This window comes from Trachypithecus francoisi, unplaced genomic scaffold, assembly GCF_009764315.1.
Source record: "Trachypithecus francoisi isolate TF-2019V2 unplaced genomic scaffold, Tfra_2.0 Lachesis_group13, whole genome shotgun sequence".
NCBI lineage: Eukaryota > Metazoa > Chordata > Mammalia > Primates > Cercopithecidae > Trachypithecus > Trachypithecus francoisi.
This window is the reverse complement of record NW_022681458.1, coordinates 105,602,604-105,629,465: the sequence shown is the minus strand read 5'-3', so window position 1 is coordinate 105,629,465 and position 26,862 is coordinate 105,602,604. Positions and strand designations below refer to the sequence as shown.

General features: G+C 36.8%; 1 protein-coding gene across 3 annotated transcripts in view; it reads left to right on the top strand.

Moving 5' to 3' along the window:
* HNMT (histamine N-methyltransferase) overlaps positions 1-17,399 on the top strand; it is a 57,863-nt gene extending 40,464 nt beyond the window's left edge. The window contains exons 4-7 of one of the 3 annotated variants that reach the window (XM_033231643.1): positions 1,902-2,009; positions 3,041-3,171; positions 5,847-5,940; positions 14,329-17,399. In XM_033231643.1, the coding sequence (XP_033087534.1) occupies positions 1,902-2,009; positions 3,041-3,171; positions 5,847-5,940; positions 14,329-14,684 (689 nt within the window). In that variant the 3' untranslated portion in view covers positions 14,685-17,399. Of the gene's footprint in view, positions 1-1,901; positions 2,010-3,040; positions 3,172-3,283; positions 3,762-5,846; positions 5,941-14,328 lie in introns of those variants that run through there. The other 2 variants (XM_033231642.1, XM_033231644.1) reach the window with 2 other exon arrangements.
* Positions 17,400-26,862: the final 9,463 nt, after the last annotated feature.

The following is a 26,862-nucleotide window of genomic DNA, read 5'->3' as shown; positions in this document are numbered from 1 at the left end:
GAACTTGCCTTTAGGATTAATGAGATGTTCCAGGTAAAGAGCCTAGCACAGTGTTTGGCAATTAGTAGGTGGCCAATAATAAATGGCAGCTATAGTTATCAATGAAGAAATACACGATTTTAAGTAGGTAGAGCTGGCTGTGAAGAAAATGGTCACAAAAGTGACTTCATACTCTGTTTCAGCTTCCTTCCCACTCTCCCTCCTTCCCTCCACACACACCATGTATGCCATCTCCTATTGCCAGTGCTTGGGACTCTCATATGCTCCTGGACCACTGTCTTTTCCTAGTCTAGCATCTTCTGTTCCTGGTTTATCTTCCTCATCTCTTTCCTTCCAGACCTCCCAGTCTTATGACCTCTGCTTTCGCTTCCTGCCATGTGCAACCTTGGAAAGGTTCTGTTAATGTCATTTATGCCAAATGTTAAAGACTAACATCATTTTCCTATGCTAATCTTGCCAGGAGGTATTTCCATTTTAATGAAGGTCAACATCATAACCTAATTGAATTAAAGTGCAAAACATAAGTTGGAGGTATCAGCAATAGGGAGAGAAGAGATATTTTCAAAGAGATGTACTCAAAATAACAATAAAAATAATGAACAGCTAACATTTATTCAGTGCCAACTTTATTTTGCACTGTGTATTATATGCATTACTTCATTTAACCCTCACAACTAATAAATTAGGTACTATTATTATTTTTATTTTTCTAATTAAAAAAAATGAAGCTTGGAGAGGTAAAGCAAATTGCCCAAAGTCGTATACACCCAGTAAGTGAAGAAGACAGGTTTAAAACTCAAATCCATCTGATTATTGTCATCTCCCTTACACTGTCCCTTACAGGCTGAATTTTCACCAGGGCAGGTATCTACTGACCCTTCTTATAATCATTCTGTAGAGCCTAGTGCAGTGCCTGAAACGTGGTGTAATATGAATAATATATATGAATAATATAATTATATTATATTCATATAATAATATGAATAATATAAGTATGAATAAATATCTGCCTTGCTCACAGTCACCTCACCATACCTTTCTGGAATCACCTCTTGCTTGGAGGCCCTGCCTTGCTCCATATTCTAAGAAATCCAGACTGCTAGTAGTTCCAAATACACTCTTCTATTTTCTGTGTGTGTGTCTGTCATCTTGTCCCCTGTATCTGCAATCCCTCACTTCCCCACAGTTTCTGGGCTAACTGCCATTTACCCTGAGAGTGACAGAGTTCACAAGTGATCTTCCCCCATGAAGCACCATCACCCTGGCCTCATCTCTCGTCCTCTCCCCACATGTTCTTTTTCCCCTTTCCTACCTTAATTCAACTGAGCCAGGGCTATTTCTGTGTCTGTGTCACAGGTAATAGTGTTTATGAGGGCAGATATCTGACATGTTTTTCTTCTTTATTTTATCTGACTTATTTGTACCCTTTTTTAATCTGACTTTTTTTTCTTGTACTCTTCTGGCCTAGCCTACTCTATCAATTCTGAGGTGCATTTTTTTCATATTTTAATACCTCTGATATTGTTATGCTGTCCAGTTGATAAAATCTTAAAATTATAATTGACAGTGGCTTTTCTTCTAACTTGGTGAAACAAAAATAAGGGTTAATTTCCTTCTACAATCAACAGCATCTTTGATTTGATGAAATATAGTGATAGATGTTAAAGATCATATGAACGAATGAATGGCACTCACAGCCCTCCTTGAGTCACATTACTATGCCTACTTAGAACCTAGCTGTTCAGCATCACAGGCCTCATGGCAGGGCAGCAGTTGAACATTATTTTTTATTAATGCTAGGCTTTCCTAGTAAAGGTAGGGCAAATAATAAATCAACTAAAATTGTTTTCAATCATTTCTTGCTGGAATGATGTGACCTGTCTCATATGTTTATCTTCCAGGTGAAATTGATCTTCAAATTGTCTCCAGAGTTCAGGCTCAATACCCAGGAGTTTGTATCAACAATGAAGTTGTTGAGCCAAGTGCTGAACAAATTGCCAAATACAAAGGTACCTGTAACTCCTGGTCCTCTACCCCAGATCCTATCCCAAAAGACTTAACTCAAATTGTTCCCTTGAATGATTAATAATATAGTTACTCTGATATACTTTTCACAAGTTTAGTGGGAGAAGAACTGAATTAGTTCTTGGCAGGCATGACTAAACATCTCAAAATGTGAACAGTGAATAATAAACTCCCTTTTCTATTGACACTTAATCCATTCCCCAGTTGTCATCAATGATTACTTTTTGATGGTTATGCTTAGATGGAGATTTATTCATTGATCCAGAATTATTTAAACCAACCTTAAAGAGCTTATGTTTAGTGGGTTACAGTAGAAGTTCATAAACTTTTCCTGGCAAAGACCAAATAGTAAATATTTTAGACTCAGAAGGTCAATCCAGTCTCTGTCACAACTAATCAACCTGCCATGTGCCACAAAGGCACCGAAAAAAAGGTAAACTAATGAGCATGGCTGTGTTTGAATACAACTTTATTTGTAAACACTAACATTTGAATTTCATATCATTTTCACATATGAAATGGCATCCTTCTTTTGTTGTTTTAAATCATTCAAAAATGTAATGACGTGAAACATGAATGGCAGTGACACAAAGTCAGGAAGTAGAACAATATAAGTTTTTAGCTTGTAGTTCATACAAAAATAAGTAGCAGGCTAGATATAGTCCCTGGACAGTGGTTTGCTTACTCCTGAATTATACAAACATATCATCTGTTTCCAATTCACTTTCCATTGATAAAATTCACCAGTTGATTCTTCATTAATACTAAGACAATATAACCTATGTCTGCCCAGGGTTCTTGTAATTATTTCTTACTGACTGTTTCTTTCACCTCTAATTTCATTAAATACTAGAAAAAAAGCAGTATGAACTCTCTGGTCTCCCAGACATAAGAAAGAAAAATGTTCTTTCCATCTGTTTGCATATAACATTGATTGCATTAAAATTCTAAATGGAAATGGGTTCCACATTTGCAATTAAAATTGATGGTGTGTCACCTCTTCTCTGTATTTTAGAGCTTGTAGCCAAGACATCAAACCTTGAGAATGTAAAGTTTGCTTGGCGTAACGAGACATCATCTGAATATCAAAAAAGAATGTTGGAGAAAAAGGAGGTTCAAAAGTGGGACTTTATTCATATGATTCAGGTAAGAATATGTATTATAAAAAGAAGACTTTTCAGATCTATCTATCTATCTATCTATCTATCTATCTATCTATCTATATATAATGAATACCTACTATTCTAACTTTTAAAAGGAAAATGAAAATCTTCTGATTTCTAATTTTACAAGTGACCATGATCTGCCCAAATAAAGGATAAAGATGTTTATAATACTAAGATTCTCTTTAACATTCAAAAAACCAGTTTTCTCTAATCAAAATACCTCTACAGTTATCCATGAAAAATATTGGCTTAATTCTTATTTCTTTTTTTGAGATGGGAGTTTCGCTGTGTCACCCAGGCTGGAGTGTGGTGGCATGATCTTAGCTCACTGTAGCCTTAATCTCCTGAGCTTAAGCAATCCTCCCACTCCAACTTCCGGGTTAGTTAAGACCACAGGTGTGCACCACCACACCCAACTAATTTTTTTATTTTTTGTAGAGCTGCGGTCATACTATGTTGCCCAGACTGGTCTTAAAATCCTGGGCTCAAGTGATCTTCCCACCTCAACCTCCAACAGTGTTGGAATTACAGGTGTGAGCCACTGCACCCAGTCTTTAATTTATTTTTATATCATTGAATGTTTATATAGAGATTTGAGAATGATAACATCATAACATATTCTCTAGTGACTCTAAAGGTTTGAGTGGACCAATGTCCCAGAGTGTGTCTGTAGTGGACATATCGTCGAAGGGGCAGATTAAATGATATCTCGGTTCAATAAATTTGTACTTCCATCACCCAGATCCAACAAACTGACTCATACATGGTGTAGAAAAGGAGTGACTATTGAGTAGATAACATGGGGCTGGATTTCCAGAGATAACTGATATTTCTGAATAGCATAAGGGATGTATGGGTTTTGGAAGTTGGTTCCCATCGGGAAATGTATGTATTTTGGCAATACCACTTGATGAACAACAAAACACTGTTTTTCTTCCTGGTCTACAACGATAGTCACCCCAAAAGAATAAACTTACTACAAGTCAAAGGAAGAAATACTCCGATTTTGTCATATACAGGCAATTCTATGTCTCTGCTTCTTTAGCTGATGAAATCTTTTGCCTGTCAGGTAGTACTTATCACTGTCCAGGATGCCAAGATATTTCTCTACCAGATTTGCTTTTGTTCCCACTTCCTCACATAACTATTTTATAACTCCCCTCTCTCCTTACTACTACTGCAATCTCTCCCAGATCACTCGTTCTGAACCGATGACCTCACTTCACAATGTATAGAGAAAATAGAAACTACCAGATAGAAACTCATTTTTCACCCGCTAACTTTGCAAACATAACTGCATTTGTGCATCATCTCCTTCTTCCATCTTATTGCAAAAACCTCCTTTTATCAAAAAACACTCCCTCTGCTTAATCCTGGATCCCATTCTTTTTTCTGTTATAAATGTTGTGATTTCGGGAATCAACTTCTCTTTCCTATTTCTCTTAAAACTTCCATGTTTGTTCCTTCTTTCTTATGACAATTCTGTTTCCCTCTGCATCTCTATCCTGTTCTTCTCTCTCCATCTCTGTCTATGCCCCATTTTTCTGTGCAGCATCTCTGCCTCTCTATTACTCACTATAGTCCTCACACTCTCATGATACTTTTACAACCTCACTGTCAATTCAGAAAATTTCACTGTTTTTGAGAAAAATTTAAGGGATCTTCTATGGGCCACCTCTGCATTTCCAGCCAGGTCATATTGCAGATTATTAGTCATCATATTGATTTGCTATATTTGGGTACCTGCCTATGGTCCCTGTGGTGGAAAATGTGGAGTGTAGCCCCTAAGGCACCGTGAGCCATGCACAGGTCAGGTCCATTTTATTTAATTCATTCATATGAAACAGGCATAGCTAAAGTACTTTTCTTTTGTGCAATGAATTCTCTAAGGACAGGCTATATGGAACATTGAATTCTTGTCCAACAAAGATGAAGATGAGATATAAGAAGTGTCTATGGGAGTGCAGTCCAAAGATGCAAGCCATGGGGAACAATTTCCCACTGTCAATACCTAAGTCCAAGCTCTGTGTTGGGTGGAAAGGCCTGTACTTCACTAGAGATTGGTCCATAATTATTAAAAATGCGTGGCCTGACCCCTAAACGCCCTGTGGCCAAGCAGATAACCTCATGCTTTATGTAGTCCAACTTCCTACAGAATCTGTCATCATCAGAGCCTGTCATATTTTCTGTGATTTTAAAAAAGCATCTGTGAGCATATGGAGAAGCTGGTGCAAAGGGCTTAATTGTAAAGCAACGTTCCATGAAATGGGGTCTGTTTTTATGGTGCTGAAACCATTTTCTCCCAGAAGAACTGCAATTCACGAATTATAGAATAGGCATAGGATTCATGTCCCCATGTGGGATGGTGACTAAGTGTCTCCAGCTATAAATGTCTGTGCTATGGAAGCCAGAAAGAGTAAATTTAAAACCATTTGACTCTATTCAAACAAATACCATACTTTTCCATTTCTCCAAATATTTTCTCACATTATTGTTCTATGTCTTCATGCAATATCTTTTATTTTTAAATTTCTTAAGTGTTTTCTTGGATAAAAATTAACTCAACTAGAAAATCAAACTTTCTAGGAGTATCCAGCCCAAGCAATAAAGACTTAAACATAAAGAAGCATCTCTTTTCTCTTTTTCCATTTCTAGATGCTGTATTATGTAAAAGACATCCCAGCTACCCTGAAATTCTTCCATAGTCTCTTAGGTACCAATGCTAAGATTCTCATTATTGTTGTGTCAGGTAAGTTATTTTCATTCAGCCTGAATTTTAAAACAGCAATAGTACATGTATGCATGGATCCCTGTGTTTGAAAGAAGCTTATATATTTTGTCTTCATTATGAAATTCTTGCCTTGGCCTCTAATCATCACCAACTAATTTTCACAGTATTAGGGAAGTCATTCACAACAGTTCTTAATTTAGAAGGTATAGTGGAATTAAACATTTGTTTACTTCTTTCTTTTGGTAAAATATGTCTTTCTCTTCTATATAAGAATCCTTTTTATAAAGCTTAGAGTAAATTCAACTGACAAAAGATTTTAAATGAGGCTAAAAATAGTAAACATTTATTTTACCTACTTTGTGCCATTTGAATGTTTCTTTTCCCTCTGTAATGTTTACTAATAAATAAAGGTTTAAATATTTCAGATATCATCAAATTTAATTAACTTGCATTCTTAGAGCCATGATCAACACTGCTTGCTATAGGTTTTTTCAAATGCCTATCAAAAACAGTTCATTTGTTGTGCTTTGTGTTGGTGTTTTATTTTCTAAGGAGGCATGTGAGCATGACCAGTTGCTGCCAGGGATCTAGTATCACACAGAGAACACAAGTAAACATGTTTAGATAATGAAACATTGACATTGCTGAGGACAATATTTATTACTTCTTTCATTCCTAATCTTTATGGATTGTCCACCAGTACTTATGGGTTGATTTTAGATACACAGCAGACTCTGTCTCCCTAAGGTTATACCAGACCCCATACTTGGACACTGTTTGTCAAAAAATTGATTTGTTCTTAAATATGAATAATTGCTTTAAAGATGGCAAACATGGTTATAGCTTGAAATCCTGGGTTTGACCTAATGTGAAAGTTTGGCAATAGAGAGCTCCTGTACACAACCTCTTCCCCAGGGGAACATTTAGATACACTATTTTTATCTCTAATTAATTAAAAATACTCATTTATGTGGGAGAGGTCTCACTTCCCATTTAGAAGGGCTTATGGAAACTGGATTCATCCTACTAACCTCTCTCTGAGCTAATAAAGTGTTATGAACCGCATTTAGAATTGCAAAGTAAACTTAGTTATCAACATTGTAGGCAGCCTATTCTTGATGATATTCATCAATCGTACAGAAAAAGTATTGTAGACAGAAATAACAATTCATTGAGAAGTCATATATTTTTTATCTTAGAATATGTTTCATCTCAATAGTAGGTCTAATCTCTTATTTATATTTGGTTTATTCCAACATATTTTCAGAAGTTAAGTATCTGAGCACCCAGAAGCTAGCTTACTATGAGTATATATTACCAATAAGACAAAGCCAGCCTGAAGTTTAGAAGGGAGCATGGATAGTCCACATGTAACTGAGAAGTGACTAAGTGCCCTTATGGCTACAGTATTCTGCTGACTGTATCATGAATGAATTAATTGATGATTATTGGCATCAAGAAGCTTGAAGACCAAAATAAACTCAGTGAAATGTGTTGTATGTTAATACATGGAGGAAGAATACTGAGGCACTTCTAGCTATGTGAATTTGGTCTCTGCATCTAGGTTTATTCAAGGGCTATTTCTGGATAACCATATCTGCATTATATTACATCTTTTCATATATGTGGTTCATAAGTACCATCTGTAAATAAACATTCATCATTTAAAAAATCAAAAGAAAGGGAATAAAGACTCAAAAATCAGTTAGCTTTTTTTGAAAAGCATTTTGAGTCAAAAATTATTTAATCAATGTATTTGATGATGGAAATGTTTTATTCACTTTCTCAATATGCAGTTAACAATTCTTCGCTACTGCTTATAGCACAGGAGACAGCTGTTCCAAAGAGGAAAACATTGTTAATAGACATAAGAATGCAACGAATAACATTTGACAGATTATTAAAGAGATTTTGATGATCTCCTTCCTTTACCATATGCACTTCTTAGAAGAGATTTACACAGCTATAGCCATCCATTTTTTCCTAAAAGGAAAACCACTTAGCAAAAGTAGAAGAAAGATTTAGATATTTTATTTGAGGTTTTCTGCTTCTCTTTCTCTTAATGCTAGGAATGTCTTGGCTTTTTTTACCTCCATTTGTCAGAATGCTAAGTAAATAAATTAATTAAATATAAATTAATTTTTTTAAAACTCATTTTTCACATTAATGATTACTTTGCAGTGAAAAATAATTCTACCTGAAAAGAGAAATAGAATTGAGAAATATGTTGATCATTGTCATCAATTTAGTATAACTGGAATGTTCCCAGATTTTCCAGTCCTATGGGCATGTCATACTTAACCCTTAAACATCCAGAGTAAATGATGGAGCTCTCAATATTTCAAGTAACTTGGGTAATCCATCCCCTCATCACCATTCCTTTACTCCTGAGGATTCCTGGGGTCAGACTTAAATGCTCTTGGTGATTGCCATCCACTGCCTGCTCCAAGTTCAACTTTTGATTTCTTCTCTCCAAATCTTGCATGTGCTGCAACTGCCCTTTCTCATCTTGTTTCATATTGTCCTAAACATGGACATAGTCCTACCTCCTTGCTTCTCCAAAACACCATTCTTGCTTTTGATAGATGTTGAGACCTGTGGAGGAGAAAGAGGAACAAAGAACAGAATTCAGCATTAAGGTCCCACTGTGACTCTCTTTCTCACCTTTCTCTTGCTCAGTCTGGACTCCCTTCCATTGAACCTGCTCTCATAACTTCTCTCAGTCTTCCCTCATATCCTCTTAGTTCAGTGCTGAGATGCCACCTCCTCACTTTCTATTGCAACCCTCTTTTTTAACTTTTATTTTCAATTCGGGGGTACATCTGAAGGTTTGTCACATAGGTAAACGTGTCCAGGAGGAGTTGTTAAACAGATTATTTCATCACCCAGGTATTAAACCCACTACCCAATAGTAATCTTTTCTGCTCCTCTTCCTCCTCCCACCCTCCTTCCTCAAGTAGACTTCAATGTCTGTTGTTTCCTTCTTTGTGTTCATCAGTTCTCATCATTTAGCTCCCACTTATAATTGAGAACATGCAGTATTTGGTTTTCTGTTTCTACATTAGTTTTCTAAGGCCAATAGTTTCTGGCTGCATCCATGTCCCCGGAAAAGACATGATGTCATTTTATATTTTTATGACTGCATAGTGTTCCGTAGTGTATATGCTTCACATTTTCTTTAACCAGTCTGTCACTGATGGGTATTTAGGTTGATTCCATGTCTTTGCTACTGTGAATAATCTTGCAATGAACATTATGTGCACATGTCTTTGTGATAGAATGATTAATATTCCTCTTGGTATATATCCAGTAACGGGATTCCAAACTATACTATAGGGGGGTACAGTAACCAAACAGCATGGTACTGGTACAAAAACAGGCACATAGACCAATGGAACAGAATAGAGAAACCAGAAATAAGGCCACACACCTACGACCATCTGATCTTTGACAAAGCTGACAAAAACAAGCAATGGGGAAAAGACTTCCTATTCAATGAATGGTGCTGGGATAACTGGCTAGCCATATGCAGAAGATTGAGGCTGGACTCCTTCCTTATACTCTATACTCACTATGGCTTAAAGACTACCCAAAACTATAAAAACTCAGAAGACAACCTAGGCAATACCATCCTGCACATAGGAACAGGCAAAGATTCCATGACAAAGACACCAAAAGCAATAAAAACATTGGCAAATGACTTCTACTTAAACTTAAGAGCTTCTGTACAGCAAAAGAAACTGTCAACAGAATAAACAGACAACCTACAGAAAGGGAGAAAATATTTGCAAACTATGCATTTGACAAAGGTCTAATATCCATCATCTATAATGAACTTAAATTTACAAGAGAAAACAATCCCATTAAAACGTGGGCAAAGGACATGAGTAAACACTTCTCAAAAGAAGACAGAGATGTGGCCAACAAACATTTGAAAAAAAGCTCAACATCACTGATCATTAGCAAAATGAAATCAAAACCACAATGAGATACCATCTCGTACCAGTCAGAATGACTATGTATTAAAAAGACAAAAAAATAACAGATGCTAATGAGGTTGTGGAGTAAAAGGAACACTTATACATTGTTGGTGAGAGTGTAAAGTGGTTCAACCACTGTGGAAAGCAGTATGGCAATTTCTCAGAGAGTTAAAAGCAGAACTACCAGTTGACCCACCAACCCCCTTATAGAGTAGTTTAATCCCCTTTTATTCTATTTCTGTCACCTAGATAAACCTGTGCATACATGAACTTGTCTTAACAACAACACATTTCCCTGAGATAAATTATTTTGCTCTCCTCCCTGAGATGAGCCACATCTCATTCATAAAGCATCAGAGGAAGAGTTCAGTTCATGTCTGTCTCCCTCAGATAAGGTATATGATGAAGGTGACTGTAGTTTCCTATTTTTAAAAAATAGCAATAGTTTCTTTGTTATATTAACATACCCAATACAAATATATTGGTTAGTTTTTGGAAAAATAGATAAAATCTAGTTTCCAACACTGGGAACAAATTTTATCCCAAGAAATTTCCAATCAGACATTTTCATATCGATGTCAGTGAACAAAATAATTCTTTAAACCCCATTTTTCATTTACTCAACAGATTGAAACATTTCCTAAAGTTGAATATTGACCTAGAACTTGGAATATCTGTACCACATTGGTTTACACTAGGTTCTGTTTTTATCAAGATTCTTTGGGTCACTTTCTCAATGGAATTTGCCTCATAATTACATAAAAGGGAAGATGCTTCTGTGTATGTTCATTTGTTGCAGGGTAATATTGTCATCCATAGCTGCTCTGCAATGCACAAAACTGAGTACTCATGGTATATAGGGAGGCATATAGGGAAATTCATCTCTGTTCCTAGATCTTTGTAAAGACTTTGGCACAGAGACAATACTCAGTAAACATATTTTAATTGAACTGAATAATTGTTTATTATTATTTCAGAACTACAATAAGCTCTGAACATACATCCAAGGAAAAAGAGTATATTTCAGCTAAAACTGACTTGATGAAATCAGAGAACACAGGAATTTCTGGATATTTGCAGATGGAGTTTAATAAATAGGAATAAAAGACTCAATAAAAAAGACACACACACACACACCACACACACACACACACACACTACAAATGGAAGCAGCCAGACAAAAGCAATGAAGAACAACTAAAACTAATTAGGGAAAGAAAAATAAATTGAAATCAGAATTAAATGACAACAGTTACTGGTCAGCTTATTGAAATTTATGTTGCTTGATGGAATCAACCTTTCCTCTGTTTCTAAATATCTATTACAGAATTACCCCAACTCACGAGATAGTCATTTAGTGATAACTAGTAGAAGTTCCTGATAATGGAGATGAAAGAAATTTGATCGGGGGATAAAAAAGAAGAGACATAAGAACAAGAGAGTTGGATTTCTTAAAAAAATGTGGAGTGTCCCACACTGAAATTGTATCAAATAAATGTTTTTTTCTGCAAATGTTATAGCCAAACATCAATTGGGAGGGTTGCTATTTAAAAGGCAGCCTGTCTGGTTAAGGGAGATGAGCCAGAAGGAGATCACTGAAGCTTTCTGTCTGTCCTCTCCTTACCTGAGTAAGGAAGGAGGCGAGTCATTGTGTGTTATTTAAATGCAGTGAAAAAAAAATCTGGTTTACATCTTGTTGAAAACAAAAGTAACACCATATGTTGTGCCCACCGAGAGCCATCATGATAATGCATCAGTCGGGAAGTGCATAATTGCTCAGCTCAGAAATGGCACCAAGTCACATTACTGACACCAGCACATTTTCTGCAATTAGCGTTTGGTTCTTTTTTCTCTGCCAGGTTAAAAATAATAATAATGATGATAACAGAGCCTCTCTTCAGCCACTGAAATGCTGATTTTCTTGTAATGTCTTGTTTGCCGGCAAACTCTTATTTAGGAAGACAATTCACTGTCTTTGGAATAAAAGATTTTGTAATAAATACTCACAACCCTCATTTATTTTCATTGAATGGAAGTTTTATTCTTTCTACTTCATTCCAATTCCACCTTCTCCTAGAGCATATCCTACAGTTACCTCTCCCTCTTCTGAAATGTAAGTAGAACATCAGTTATCCTAGGCTATTTATTATTTAGCCTGTTCTTTGTCTTGGTTCATCTCTTGGGTTGAATTAAATCTGGGAACTTTAGCTTAATCCATGCATGAAAGCCAAGGGTCTTTGAGCATTCTATAATCATATGCAGAACTGTGTGGGTATGTATTGTTTGTGTATTTTTCTGGAGAGTCAGTTACTCTCACTAAATCATAAAGGGGACTTGGGAACCAAAAGTAGCTCAAGACATTTAATCCTAGAAGCACAAAGAAGGTATAAGTTGTCTCTTATATTGCTTTTGCCAAATCCAGTTTAACACTTCAGTAATGTTAACTAATGTGTCATGGTTCTAAGGGCCTTTACTTTATTAGCTCAGTGAATTCTTGTAGCAGTCTATGAATGGATTATATTATCACCCCTGTTTTACAGATGATAAAACTGAGACACACGTTCATAAAGTTGGTAAGAGGGAAAGCCAGGCTTCATACTCAGGCAATTGGGTTTTAGAGACCATGCTCTTTATTACTGCCTGTACTGACTGTGTATGTAATAGGCATGTATTAGAAGGCCCATAAATAGAAACTCGTTATTATTTTAGATTTCTGAATAGCAGGTTTGCTTTTTTAGTCTCATGATTGCAATCAGTGGAAATACACTAGCAGACTAATTCATGTATTTTATAAGCACTTATTACACATCTTTCATCTGCTTACCATTGTGCAATAATTCGCTTAAATTATCTCATGTAATGCTTGTAGTTGCATTCAAGGTAAGTAAGATAACCTGCATTTTACAGATGAGAAATTTAAGTTCTGAGAGGCTCATCTCACAAGCCTCATCTCATTCATAAAGCATCAGAAGAAGAGTTCAGTTCATGTCTGTCTCCCTCAGATAAGGTATTCTGTAGCTTCTCTGCAGGGTTAGAATTTCAATTAAATACTACAAACATTGCTAAAGGGTCTTCTGAACTTGGGGACAAGATTTATAGAAATCCACCTAGTTATTGTCAGTCCAAGGCAGCATCATTTTTTATATAGGGATGAGAGTAAAAAATCATTTATTTGAGTAAATCATCATTACTGTGCTCTTTTTTTCCATTTTAATTTTTACTGTTAAAGACTCTTGTCTGAATTCCAGACTAACAACTACCTTTCTCATGTCACCACCTGAATATCCACTAGGTATCTCAAATCTATATTCCTGAAACCAGAGGCCTGATGATACAAAACTGCTCGTCCCTCATTTTTCTCCTCTCCAATAATGGCAATTCTGTCTTCTCAGGCTCCCATGCAGAAATCACTGGGGTCATCACTGATTCTTCCCATTTACCCATATCCTACATCCAAACTGTTGGCATGCCTTGTTGGATCTAGGAGTATAATACATAAAAACTCCCACCACTTCTCTTCTCCTCCCAGCTCGCTGGTCTATGGGACCTGCCCCCACCTATCCCCAGGTGATTATAGCAGCCTTCTCACTGTTCTCCCCACCTCTGCCCTTATGCTCCAGTACTCTCTTCTCATCTGTGTGGCCAGGGTGACCTTATTAAATGTATATTGAGTCATCCTAATGTGCTGTTCCATACAGAAACCATGTTTTGGTAGTGAAGTTGAAACTGAAATTAATTTAAATGAATGCAACTTAAAATTCAGGTATTCAGTCACACTTGAAACTCAAGTCCTAAGCCACCTTTCAAGTGCTCCATAGCAACAAGTGGTGAGTGACAATCCTGTTGGACAATGCAGATATAGAACATGCCCATTGGTTCAGAAAGTTCTATCAGACAGCATTATGGTGGTTTCCCATTGGGCCCCAAGTGATCTGGCTCCCTCATCCACTCCCCACCCCTAATCTCTCCAACCTCATCTCCTTCCCCTCTGCCCTCACTCATTCAGCTCCAATTTCACTGGCTTCCCAGCTAGTTCTTTAACAGGCCAAGTATCATCCTGCTTCAGGTCCTTTGCAGCTGCTCATCTGTCTCCTGGAGTCATCTTCCACCTGATATCTTCATGGCTTGCTGTCAGGTCTCTGCTCAAATATCAGATTATTAGAGAGACTCTGTGACTACCCTAGTTAAAACAGCAACCCATCAAAGTATTTAACCCTCTTAGCACTTACTCAGATTACTTTTTCATTTAGCATTTATCACCATATATTTACTTATTTTTCTCTCTCCTCCCGTACTCCTTGAAATATGAGCTGCACAAAGGACAAGATTATTATTTTGTTCTGTTCTAAGCATCTAGTGTACTTTCTGGCAGACTGCAAATGAAAGAAAGAATAAATGAAAGCATGAATTGTGTTTTATTGCACAGGAAGCAGTGGCTGGGACAAGCTGTGGAAAAAGTACAGATCACGCTTACCCCAGGATGACCTCTGCCTGTATGTCACATCAGATGACCTCACTCAGATGCTGGACAACCTAGGGCTTAAGTATGAGTGCTATGATCTTTTGTCCACCTTGGACATATCTGATTGCTTTACTGATGGTAATGAAACTGCAGAACTGCTTTGGGATTTTTTGACTGAAACCTGCAACTTTAATGCCACAGCACCACCTGATCTCAAAGCAGAGCTTGTGAAAGATCTACAAGAGCCTGAATTTAGTACTAAGAAAGAGGGGAAGATTCTTTTTATTAATAATCTGAGTTTCATAGTGATTGGGGCATAACTATGAATCACAAAAGTATATTCAAAAATTATATTTTGAACAACTCTGATTGCTCATTGATTTCCATATTAAAATTACAAACACCTACATTAATGTAGATAAAGCACTGTTTGGGTATGAGATGTAGCGAATTCCAAGACATTATTGGACTTCCATTTGGAATCATATGGGACACTGCTGGTCTTATCCTGTCCCTCCTCCGGGAAGAGAGACCACATGCAGGCTCAACATAACATAAGCTAGAAAAATTAGATGACTGAATTTCTATGGCATATTGATAATAAAATTCATTCCATTGGCTGATTGTCTGAAATTTTCTAGAATAATAATAAAATATATACTATAGATTATTTATTAGTGAAGTATGCACTTATCAATACTTTGAACTCAAAGCCTGTGTTACTGATTTGGCCATTTTGTGAAGAAATATTTCTCTTTGTACATTCTTCTATTGTACTTTTTGTCTCATTTTTATTAATTTTTAAGAGTAAGCACCTTTAGAATACTAAAAATTAATTCTTTATCATGTGTTGTCATTTCTTCACATGGTGTTTCTCTTGTAATTTTATCTGTGAATTAATAGCTTTTTGTTTGTATTTTTGATATACTGAAGTTTTCTATTATATTCAGCCAAATTTTTTAAAGTCTGGGCTTTGGCACATTTTAAAAGACCTTCTAAAACCAAGGTTTTAGAATACTAACATTTTATTAAAATAATATTATAGTTTTGTTTTTTTAAAAAAATGAAGTCCTTAATATGTTTGAAATGTAGGTAAGTATAACAGTGAGAACAAACTGTTTCCCCTCAAAATAATAGCCAGATATATAAATAAAATTTATTGAAGAACAAAAAAAAAACACAAAACTAAAACCTGTTCTAGCTTAAAATGTACCTTTTACCAGATTTCTAGGAATTGCATAAATGCAAGGTTCTAGAAAACCTTCAATGCATTTTGATACTTTATAGTTTCTTATGTCACTCTTAAGACCTCCTGTAAGACCAAGAGTCATTTGGACTGTAGGATTTCAGGGGGGTTTTGAAAACATATTTGATGTTTCTTATTTTTAATAATAACCCTCTATCATTTTTTACATAAACAGTACATATCTTTAGATAAGTAAATAGCTAATTAATAATTAATTAATAAATATTTTAAGTATGTAAATAATTAGTACTCCCTGTCAGAAACAAAACAAAAGTAAGGTTTTACTAAACAGCTCATGAGCCCTCATTCTGCCAATGAGGAAGCCTTCAACCCGGTGTGATACTCACTCTTTCATGTAATAGGGCTTCCATGTAATGCTGATGTATAATCACTCTAAAAACTTAAATGACCTCTCTCAATCACCTAGTTTATCCCCAGGAAATATACTGGCATAGAGAGCCTCTTTACACTGATAAGCTACCAAGCTTTGTTGTTCATAATAAGTAAGACGGACTTGTATTGCTCTCTCTTTCTTTTGGACAACTTCATCATTGCTTTTTGAATTATACGTTCCAGCAAATGAAACGACAGTTCTCCAATCAGATTCCTGAGTATGAACACTGAATCATTAATCATACTGATATGTGCTACTGACAAAGGAAATCTGTGAGGCACATATGATTGATGGGTATGGGGCCATGAAGACCTTGAAGAGCTTCACCAGAAATATGGAAATCAAGACTTTACAGAGTCTTTTGTATAAAGCACACGTGCAAAAACAAACAAAAATAGAACTAACAATCCTATTGAAAGATGCAAAACAATTGCAGTCCATAGATTGGTGTTTGTAAATATGGCCTTTTTCTCATCCTTGTTAAACCTTTAGTATACAAGGATAAATAAATTCTCATCTGCTTAATTTTAATGCAGTTGAAACACACAGCCTTTTTAAAGAGAGAAATTCCCATGAAAACCTACTAGCTAGCCATGGGAAGCTATATAAGTTCAAGGGATAAATCTATCCCTGATTTCTTCTTGCACTGTATGATATTACCAAAATTTGGGGCAGTCACATACTGACTTTTCAGGTTTGTTCTTGTGTTTCAGAAAAAAGTGCTCAGGGTGAATTTGGAATGTTGTTTTATGTATCGTGGATCTCTCAGTGTTTAACATGATGCCTTGCATATGGTAAATGCTAAGTAAAGGGGCATCAGTGAATTTTTTCCTTCTCAAACATTTATTTTGTACCTTGTGTGTTCATATTATTATTATAAACAGAGCTCAAGAAAGCCAACAAAGTTATGTGTTGCCATTAGTATGAGTGTAAACTTTAACTTATTTAGGAGTCTTTCAGACACTTTTTTGCACATATTGTTAGGGCATATTGCCAAAACCCAAAGAGAAAGCACGATATGGAGCACAGAATTTTAGGGCTTGATATTTGCTTGTTATAAAAATTGGTGACTTTCTTAATTAAAAACCCTACCATTCTGGGCCACAAAATTAAGTAATTTCTAATTCACATCCATAAAAAGAGATGCAAAGGCCATAGAGAATACTAGATCTTAAGTCTGTGGAACTGCACAGACCAAATGTATATTTAATGTATTTTAAATGTTTGTTTAATGAGAATAGCTTGCACATAATACTTTATTATTGAAATCATATTTGTATGTGTCACCTCATCAGAATGTTACTTCTAAGAAAATGTGAACTTCTTGCGAAGTCCCACAGTGGAGTGAGTGGATTAAAATAACCTTGTTAAATAGAGCTGAAAAGCCGGACTTAACTGGGTACAAATTCTGGTTGTATTAATTACTCACCAAGTGACATTAGGCACTTTATTTTCTCTCTATTCTCATATTTCTTCATCTGCAAAATGAAGTGAATCATAGTATCTACCTCAGAAGATGGTTATGAGAAGCCTAGGAGTTAAGCTTCATAAATATGCACATAAAGTGTTAGACTCATCAGGAATACTCAAAAATATTAACCACTGCTGTTATTAGTTACTCATGGAAACTCAATACAAAATGCAGAGTAAATAAACAGGTTAAGGAAAATTACAACTAAGGCCAGAGAGCTAGTACGTGTAGGATCTGGCCTAGTTTCTGACCTTGAGATTCTTAGCCACAGGAAGATGGCCTCTGTGTCTTTCAGAGCTAAGCTGGTCGTCCAAGAGACTCAAGGTGCCTTCAGGATTGCACCATCCAAGCCCCAACATAAGGGATCTGCCTCTCTTGGCTATCCATGTTCTAAGTGCCTGTGCTCAGTACTATGTGAAATGGCCCCATCTCAACCCTGCCTAATGAGACTATCCAGCTGGCACATGGATAGAAACCTATAAGCAGAAATTGTTGAAACTGTCTTTCTGAAAATTATGAAATGCATCCATTAAAAATTCTCTTAAAAATTTGAAACTACAAATCTGGGGCAATAAGACATTCATTCACTTATTCGTGATATATACAGTTAATCAGTATCTATTGAGTTCCTCTTAGGTGTGAGGGAGTTTCCGAAGCAAAGGACATATCACAGCAAAACAACAACAACAACAACAACAACAACAACGAAGTTCCAGACCTCATTGACCTGATTTCTAGTGGGTAAAATACACAAAAAATAAATATATGCCAGAGAATGATAGGTGGTACTAAGAAAATAAAAGTAAATAAGGGGAAAAGAGTACCAGATGATGTAATATTAAGTGGAGTGATCAGGGAAGCTATCTTTAAACAAATGAGATTTGAACAGAGATTGAAATGCAGTGAAGGAGCAAACCATGCATAGAGTTGGGAGAAGAGCATTTGAAGAAGTGTGAATACAAAGGCCCTGATGTGGAAATGAGCTTGACATACCTAAAGGACAATAAGGAGGCGAGTTGGCTTTCTATAGTAGCTGAGCTGAAAGGTCCTAAGATAGATTCAAGTCTAGAGTCGCCACTGTGGGCCACATGTGGGAGGACCTCACTAGGTTGCCATGGTTTGAAGGTGAGGCATGGAACCAACTTGCAGAGAGAATGAGAGATGCCAGGAGTGTAAGACCACATGGGCTTGGAATGGGAGATGAGCTTTGGCTGTCTCAAGGAAGGGTCCTTGCAATTTCTGTTCCCGTCTGTGTCTAACCTGAAAACAAATACCATTTTACTCCAGGTGTCCTTGTGGGTGTCTGCTTCTTGCCTCCCAAATGTCTTAGGTAGAGCAAAATAGAAGATCTTATTTGGTTCTTACCTCATGAATTAGAAAGATTATTTATTATTACCCTATTTCATAGGTGAGGAAACTGAGATACTAATACATTGAACAATTTAACCCAGCTCCCAAAGCAAGTTGATAACAGGAAATTAGTCAAACCCTATATCTACCGACTCACACTGTATGTCTACATATTGGACAAGTTAAATATGTGATTTCATTCATCTTAGATGCAGAGTATGACTTTATAGAACTAAATCACCATTGCCCCCAAATATCCACTTGCACGTTGAAGGGGATCTGATCATAAAAGGGAAGAAGAAGCAATCAGAGGATCAGAGTACTATGAAAAAAAATCGCCTCCTTGAATAACGAGATAGGACTCTTTCTAAATACTACACTTCACTAACACGTTCATTTTAAGCTTGTCATAAATATCTGATTTTTCCATCTCATGGCCTTGACTTTTGCCTGTATTTCTCTGCCTCACCTCCTACCAGGTCCCAGACATCACCAATTTCATGTTTAAATTATCTGTCATCCATACCCTAGTTCCCCTATGATTCATAAACTGTGCAATACACATCCATAGTACGCGATCAACTAATGCAGGATAGTTAAAGCTAAGGATCCTGTAATCCATTTCTCAATGTGATATACACCATAAAAAGGCAACTGCAGTAAAAGGGTGGTTGATTTAAGAGGCTCCCTGGGTAACGACAGTCACAATTTCTAAATGTGCCAAAAATTAATTAGGACTCTGAGTCAAATTGTAGTAATCTCTGTGGCAATGGATTAATAAATACAACAAGACACTGTTCTGGAGGCTGCACTGACACACGGGGATACTCTGTATAAGCAGTGTCTTTCCATGATCATATTTTTCTCTTGAAGGATTATTTGTGTTTCCTGATTTGTCTTAATGATACTTGAAGGACTTTGCAAACAACCTGCTTAGGATAGAAAATGTTGAAATAAATCACAGGAGCCATCAGGTATAGTCCAAGTTTGGTGAGTTCTCCAAAGACATTTGCTATAGAAAATAGAGAAAAGTGTCAGTACCTTTATTTATGTTCTACAGCTAACTAATTTCATGCTAATTTCATTTCTATACTGTGATTCCTTTTTTTGCATGTGTTGATATATGAGTTTCATGAGTTAATTCTCTGGTTTTCAATGCAGGCAGACTGGACATAAATCCCAGGGCTTTGTGGAAGAGGCAGTTGTTCCATGCTGCTTGTTATCAGCACGAGCACACTGCAGCCTTAGCTTATTTATCAAGATATTGCTGCCATGCTGCACATTTCCCAACAGACTTCATCTACCCCACAATAGCCTTTAATGGAAGATGCATTACCCTCCTCGTGGTTTGTTTATAATTATTTTTATTAGGGTTTTTATTTCTCCAGGACTGACTAGGAGAAGAGTTTGGTCTTATTCCTCATTGTATAAGTTACCCAGGCAAGGAAATTAGCCAGGGCTTACTAATCCAGGAGAAGCCTCATGGCATGAATTTGTTTGGGCAAGGTTGGCAACTTTTGAGTTTCCCATCTGTGTGTCCTAGGAATGGTGGAGCAAAAACTGGCTCTTGAGGTTGGCTGCTTCCCTCTGTTTTCTTTGGCCACTCTAATTCATAGTTTCCAGCTTGAAAAAAGAGTTAATCGTGGAGGAAGATTATTTGCTAAATAAAACAGACCACAGGGGATTTAAAAGACCCCATTTTAATAATAGTTAACATTTATTGAAGGCTTATGATGTGTCGTACTCATGTTAAGTGTTTATAGGCATTATGCAATCTAATCCTCATGACAAGCTTATGAGTGAGTTAGTTACAATTTCTATTCCAGTTTCACAAAGAAGGAAACTGAGGTTTAAATTATATATTAAATTATATAATATGTGCCACATTCTCACATCTGGAGGAGCCAGAATTCTAATACACACAAATTAACCCCAGGGCCATGTTCATAACCACTGCATCTTGCTGCCTTTAATGTTGACCTCCATTGACTCTCTGTCCCTTTTCCTCCTCTTTAAGTTTCATATAGGAATTATCTCCTAGCTTCTTAATTTGTATTCTATTTCCTAGAATGGATCTCACCTGGTCACTCTAGTATAAAGATAGCATCTGTTTGACTTGATCAACTTTGGCCCAGAATATGTTATCTTCAAGAGGAAAATACATTATCTTCAAGAGGCAATTCCTGTATTGCTGTGGCTTGGTCTCTTGGGCAAGAGAGAACAATCCCAGGGAACTGATCCATTATTTTGACCTTGTATAAACGTATCCTCAGTTACTAAGTATCTGATAACAAGAGCCTATTTTATTTTATTTTATTTTTATTTATTTTTTATTTTTTGAGACGGAGTCTTGCTCTGTTGGCCAGGCTGGAGTGCAGTAGTGCAATCTTGGTTCACTGCAAGCTCCACCAGCCGGGTTCACGTCATTCTCCTGCCTCAGCCTCCCAAGTAGCTGGGACTACAGGTGCCCACCACCACACCCAGCTAATTTTTTGTGTATTTTTAGTAGAGACAGAGTTTCACCTTGTTAGCCAGGATGGTCTCAATCTCCTGACCTCGTGATCCGCCCGCCTCAGCCTCCCAAAGTGCTGGGATTACAGGCGTGAGCCACCGCGCCTGGCTGCAAGAGGCTTTTTAACAGCAAATATTGAGCCCAGTGTAGCTCCAGCTGGACAGAGTCATGAGGTGAGGTGGCAGAGACTAGCGCCCTCTCCCTTCCTTCTATGGTAGTAGAATGTCTAATTTTTAACTAGCTACAAGCCTGCCCAGAGAAGACTATATTTCTTATACGCCCTTGGAGTTTGATATAGCCATATGACTAAGTTCTAGACAATAGAATGTGAGAAGAAATAACACAATTTGTGGAACATGATGACAAAGGAAGAGATAGCTTCTCCTCTTCTACTTTCTTTCCTTCTGGATGGCTGTGGTAGTCAGCTATGTCAGACCATGCAGACAAGGACAGCAACACCCTTGGAAATGTGGAGGAACAAGGTACAAGAAACCACATCCCTGGACCTGACGGAGCAGAGTTGCCATTTTGGGGTGGCCTGCCTGCCCTCTGAGTGTTACCTGAGAGAGAAAGGGCATTCTACCTTGTACGTACGATGTTAACTTTCTTAGAGTAACACCAGCTGAAACCATGCCCAAACTACCATGGGTAGCTTAATCTGACCCACGTATTTCCCATCTGTGTTTCAGAATCATTTTTGTAATCTGCAAAGGAAGCCAAAAGAAATATGAAAATGGTATTAAAAAATTGTAAAATATAACATAAGGTATATTGAGGGTAGCAAAGTGGATGATTGCACTGGAAGACAAACGTTTTTTCAAAAGGGGCCAAAATATCAAGATCAGAAGTGCACTCATCTTATCTGTCACCTGAGTCCTAGACATTTAATCTGCGTTATGTCAAATACCGAAAAGATGAGCAGATGACTTAGTCATTCATCATGGTATTTAGTTAGATTTCAATAAAACATAAAAATACAAACATTAACAGATTCTATGCATGGTGCCCGTGCACTGCTTTTAAAATTTCTGTGGACTAAAGAAAGACCTGGGAGGCTTTTTAGATACGTAAATTTCTTGGTTCCATCCCAAATCTGAACCATGTGTGCAGTTCAGGAATCTGTCTTTGTGAACTAACCAGGTGATTTTCTGGCTCACCAAAACACCTAAACCTGCAATATATTGAGGTTTGCAAATAATATTGTAATAATAAAAAATAGTAATAATTATAGAAACATTAAAATCATATGCTTACCTATCTCGACAAGTATTTATCAAATTGCTGCAATTAATAATAATATTATCTACAGTGAACTGAGTATTTATATTTTCTGGGGACTATATAAAATTCTTGACATATTATTTCATTTTGTTTTCACAATAAAAAGTCAAGTCTTTAAAATTATCATCATTTTTCAGATGAAGACTCTGAGGTTTGATAGGTTTAGATACACTTGCCCACAGTCTAAGCTAAAAAGTGATAGTATAGGGCCATTTTTGGATTTTTCTCCCTTCACAGTCCAGGTGTTTGACTCTTAGACAGGAAGGTCTTTCACGGAATCTTGGAGCCATCATCATTCAGAGAGAAAAATCATGGCTCAAAGGTTATTCAAGTAAGCAGTAGTGAGCACACAGGTGTTCAGCATGTCTGTACCTGCCATTTGCAAGATATCATATAGGATTTGTGAAAAGACATAAGTTCAGGGATTAGAATAAAAGAGAGAACATAAAAACACATTTTCTGAGTTAAAAGGCCAAGCTTTGCATAAATCATTTTAGCGATTTTAAACACACACACACACAGACTTTAGAGATGTAAAAATGCTTTCAGTGGGTTCCCAAGATTGTGACAACTCTAGTTTCAGAATTTTAAATTCATAATGATTTAACAAAATCTTGTGAATTGTTTCAAATTTATAGTTTAATTTTATTGATTTTTTTTTTTGTCTGCATTTGGCTAAGTTATGGTCACATTTTTCAATTTTTTTTTTTTTTTTAAAGATGAAGTCTTGCTCTGTCTCCCAGGCTGGAATACAGTGGTACTATCTCAGCTCACTGCAACCTTTGCCTCCTGGGTTCAAGGGATTCTCGTGCTTCAGCCTCCCTAGTATCTGGGACTACAGGTGCACACCACCACTCCCAGTAAGTATTTTGTGATTTTTGTGGAGATGAGGTTTTACCATGTTGGCCAGGCCAGTCTCAAAATCTTGACCTCAAGTGATCAGCCGGCCTCAGCCTCCCAAAGTACTGGGATTACAGATGTGAGCCACCACACCTGGTCTACATGTAATATCTGTGGGTGTGTGTCATACACACCCAGACATAAAGACGCACACAAATCATTTATATATGCACTTCCACATTTGTATACCAGCTGTCGATCTCTATAGTGACAGAAAACATGATGTGGATTACAAATTCATTTTAATTTAAGATGAATACTTGTGTATTTTCTTCATTTAAAATAATACTTGCATAAACAGGACACCAGTATACATCAAATTTTAATGGGATTCTTAATTACAGAGGGAAGTTAAACAAAGAAATTAACATACAAGATGTTGCATTTAACTCAAAGACCTCAATGTATTTTATGCTTTTGTTTTATAGTAAGAATCTTTAACCAACGGTACTACCAGGTAGAGGAAAAAAGTCTTCACTTTCAATAAAAATAAAAATGCTAGAATTAAATAGATTAATATCTAATGTTATACTTTCATTTATATTAGGTGCAAAATTATCTTAAATATTTGTTATGGATGAAGTGGCTTTCTACCAAATTGGGCCTTTTCATAGTAGAAAATGTTAACATAAATTGTAGCATAAATCATTGCCTCATAGAATACCAGAAGGCGCATATAAAAACCCATATCTTTACTGCACATATTTCCCATTAACTATAATATATTAGTAATTGAAGTTTATTACAAATTCTTGTAGACTTTATTGCTATCATGTGGCATGACATAACGGACCTGGCTTGCACAGCAAGAAGTCCTTGCTGGGAAATATCCTATTAACAATGACAGTGCATTTGTCATTGTGATAATAAACCCGAGAGCTGTCTGTAGACTATAAATTATCAAGGCGCCATTTGTGCTGCCCTGGCTTGAAGGTTTGTCAGTGTTTCCATTTTAAACCCTTGATTTTCAGTGAGTTGTAACTCAACTATCGGAATCTGCAGTGAGCTGCAACTTTACATCCAAGGACCCAGCTTGTGACTTTTTAAAAAATAATTCTTAAATATGACTTACATTTTCCCATCAGGAAGAACAGAGGTCTGCTGGCTTGAGCACAATAGTATCAAAGAGATCTACAAAACATACTCACTTCCCGCCAAAAAAAAAAAAATATATGTTTAGATCTGGTCCAGAATACCTATGGATATTTAAAATCAGAGTTTGTAATGGTCCCTTTTTTATGCCTTAAAAGGACATTATTTATTTATTTTTTTTGATTTTTTTTTTTTTTATTATACTTTAAGTTCTAGGGTACATGTGCATGACGTTTATATCATGTATAACTCCCCTATGCAATCCCTCCCTCCTCCCCCCTCCCCATGATAGGCCCCAGTGTGTGATGTTCCCCTTCCCGAGTCCAAGTGATCTCATTGTTCAGTTCCCACCTATGAGTGAGAACATGCGGTGTTTGGTTTTCTCTTCTTGTGATAGTTTGCTAAGAATGATGGTTTCCAGCTGCATCCATGTCCCTACAAAGGATGCAAACTCATCCTTTTTTATGGCTGCATAGTATTCCATGGTGTATATGTGCCACATTTTCTTAATCCAGTCTGTCACAGATGGACATTTGGGTTGATTCCAAGTCTTTGCTATTGTGAATAGTGCCGCAATAAACATACGTGTGCATGTGTCTTTGTAGTAGAGTAATTTATAATCCTTTGGGTATATACCCAGTAGTGGGATGGCTGGGTCATATGGTACATCTAGTTCTAGATCCTTGAGGAAACGCCATACTGTTTTCCATAATGGTTGAACTAGTTTACAATCCCACCAACAGTGTAAAAGTGTTCCTATTTCTCCACATCCTCTCCAACACCTGTTGTTTCCTGACTTCTTAATGATTGCCATTCTAACTGGTGTGAGATGGTATCTCATTGTAGTTTTGATTTGCATTTCTCTGATGGCGAGTGATGACGAGCATTTTTTCATGTGTCTGTTGGCTGTATGGATGTCTTCTTTTGAGAAATGTCTGTTCATATCCTTTCCCCACTTTTTGATGGGGTTGTTTGTTTTTTTCTTGTATATTTGTTTGAGTTCTTTGTAGATTCTGGATATTAGCCCTTTGTCAGATGAGTAGGTTGCAAAAATTTTTTCCCATTCTGTAGGTTGCCTGTTCACTCTGATGGTAGTTTCTTTAGCTGTGCAAAAGCTCTTTAGTTTAATTAGATCCCATGTGTCAATTTTTGCTTTTGCTGCCGTTGCTTTTGGTGTTTTAGACATGAAGTCCTTGCCCATGCCTATGTCCTGAATGGTACTACCTAGATTTTCTTCTAGGGTTTTTATGGTATTAGGTCTAACACTTAAGTCTCTAATCCATCTTGAATTAATTTTCGTATAAGGGGTAAGGAAAGGATCCAGTTTCAGCTTTCTACTTATGGCTAGCCAATTTTCCCAGCACCATTGATTAAATAGGGAATCCTTTCCCCATTTCTTGTTTCTCTCAGGTTTGTCAAAGATCAGATGGCTGTAGATGTGTGGTATTATTTCTGAGGACTCTGTTCTGTTCCATTGGTCTATATCTCTGTTGTGGTACCAGTACCATGCTGTTTTGGTTACTGTAGCCTTGTAGTATAGTTTGAAGTCAGGTAGCGTGACGCCTCCAGCTTTGTCCTTTTGACTTAGGATTGTCTTGGCAATGCGGGCTCTTCTTTGGTTCCATATGAACTTTAAAGCCGTTTTTTCCAATTCTGTGAAGAAAGTCATTGGTAGCTTGATGGGGATGGCATTAAATCTATAAATAACCTTGGGCAGTATGGCCATTTTCACGATATTGATTCTTCCTATCCATGAGCATGGTACGTTCTTCCATTTGTTTGTGTCCTCTTTGATTTCACTGAGCAGTGGTTTGTAGTTCTCCTTGAAGAGGTCCTTTACATCCCTTGTAAGCTGGATTCCTAGGTATTTTATTCTCTTTGAAGCAATTGTGAATGGAAGTTCATTCCTGATTTGGCTCTCTGCTTGTCTGTTACTGGTGTACAAGAATGCTTGTGATTTTTGCACATTAATTTTGTATCCTGAGACTTTGCTGAAGTTGCTTATCAGCTTAAGGAGATTTTGGGCTGAGACGATGGGGTTTTCTAAATATACAATCATGTCATCTGCAAACAGGGACAATTTGACCTCTTCTTTTCCTAACTGGATACCCTTGATTTCTTTCTCTTGCCTGATTGCCCTAGCCAGAACTTCCAACACTATGTTGAATAGGAGTGGTGAGAGAGGGCATCCCTGTCTTGTGCCAGTTTTCAAAGGGAATTTTTCCAGTCCTTGCCCATTCAGTATGATATTA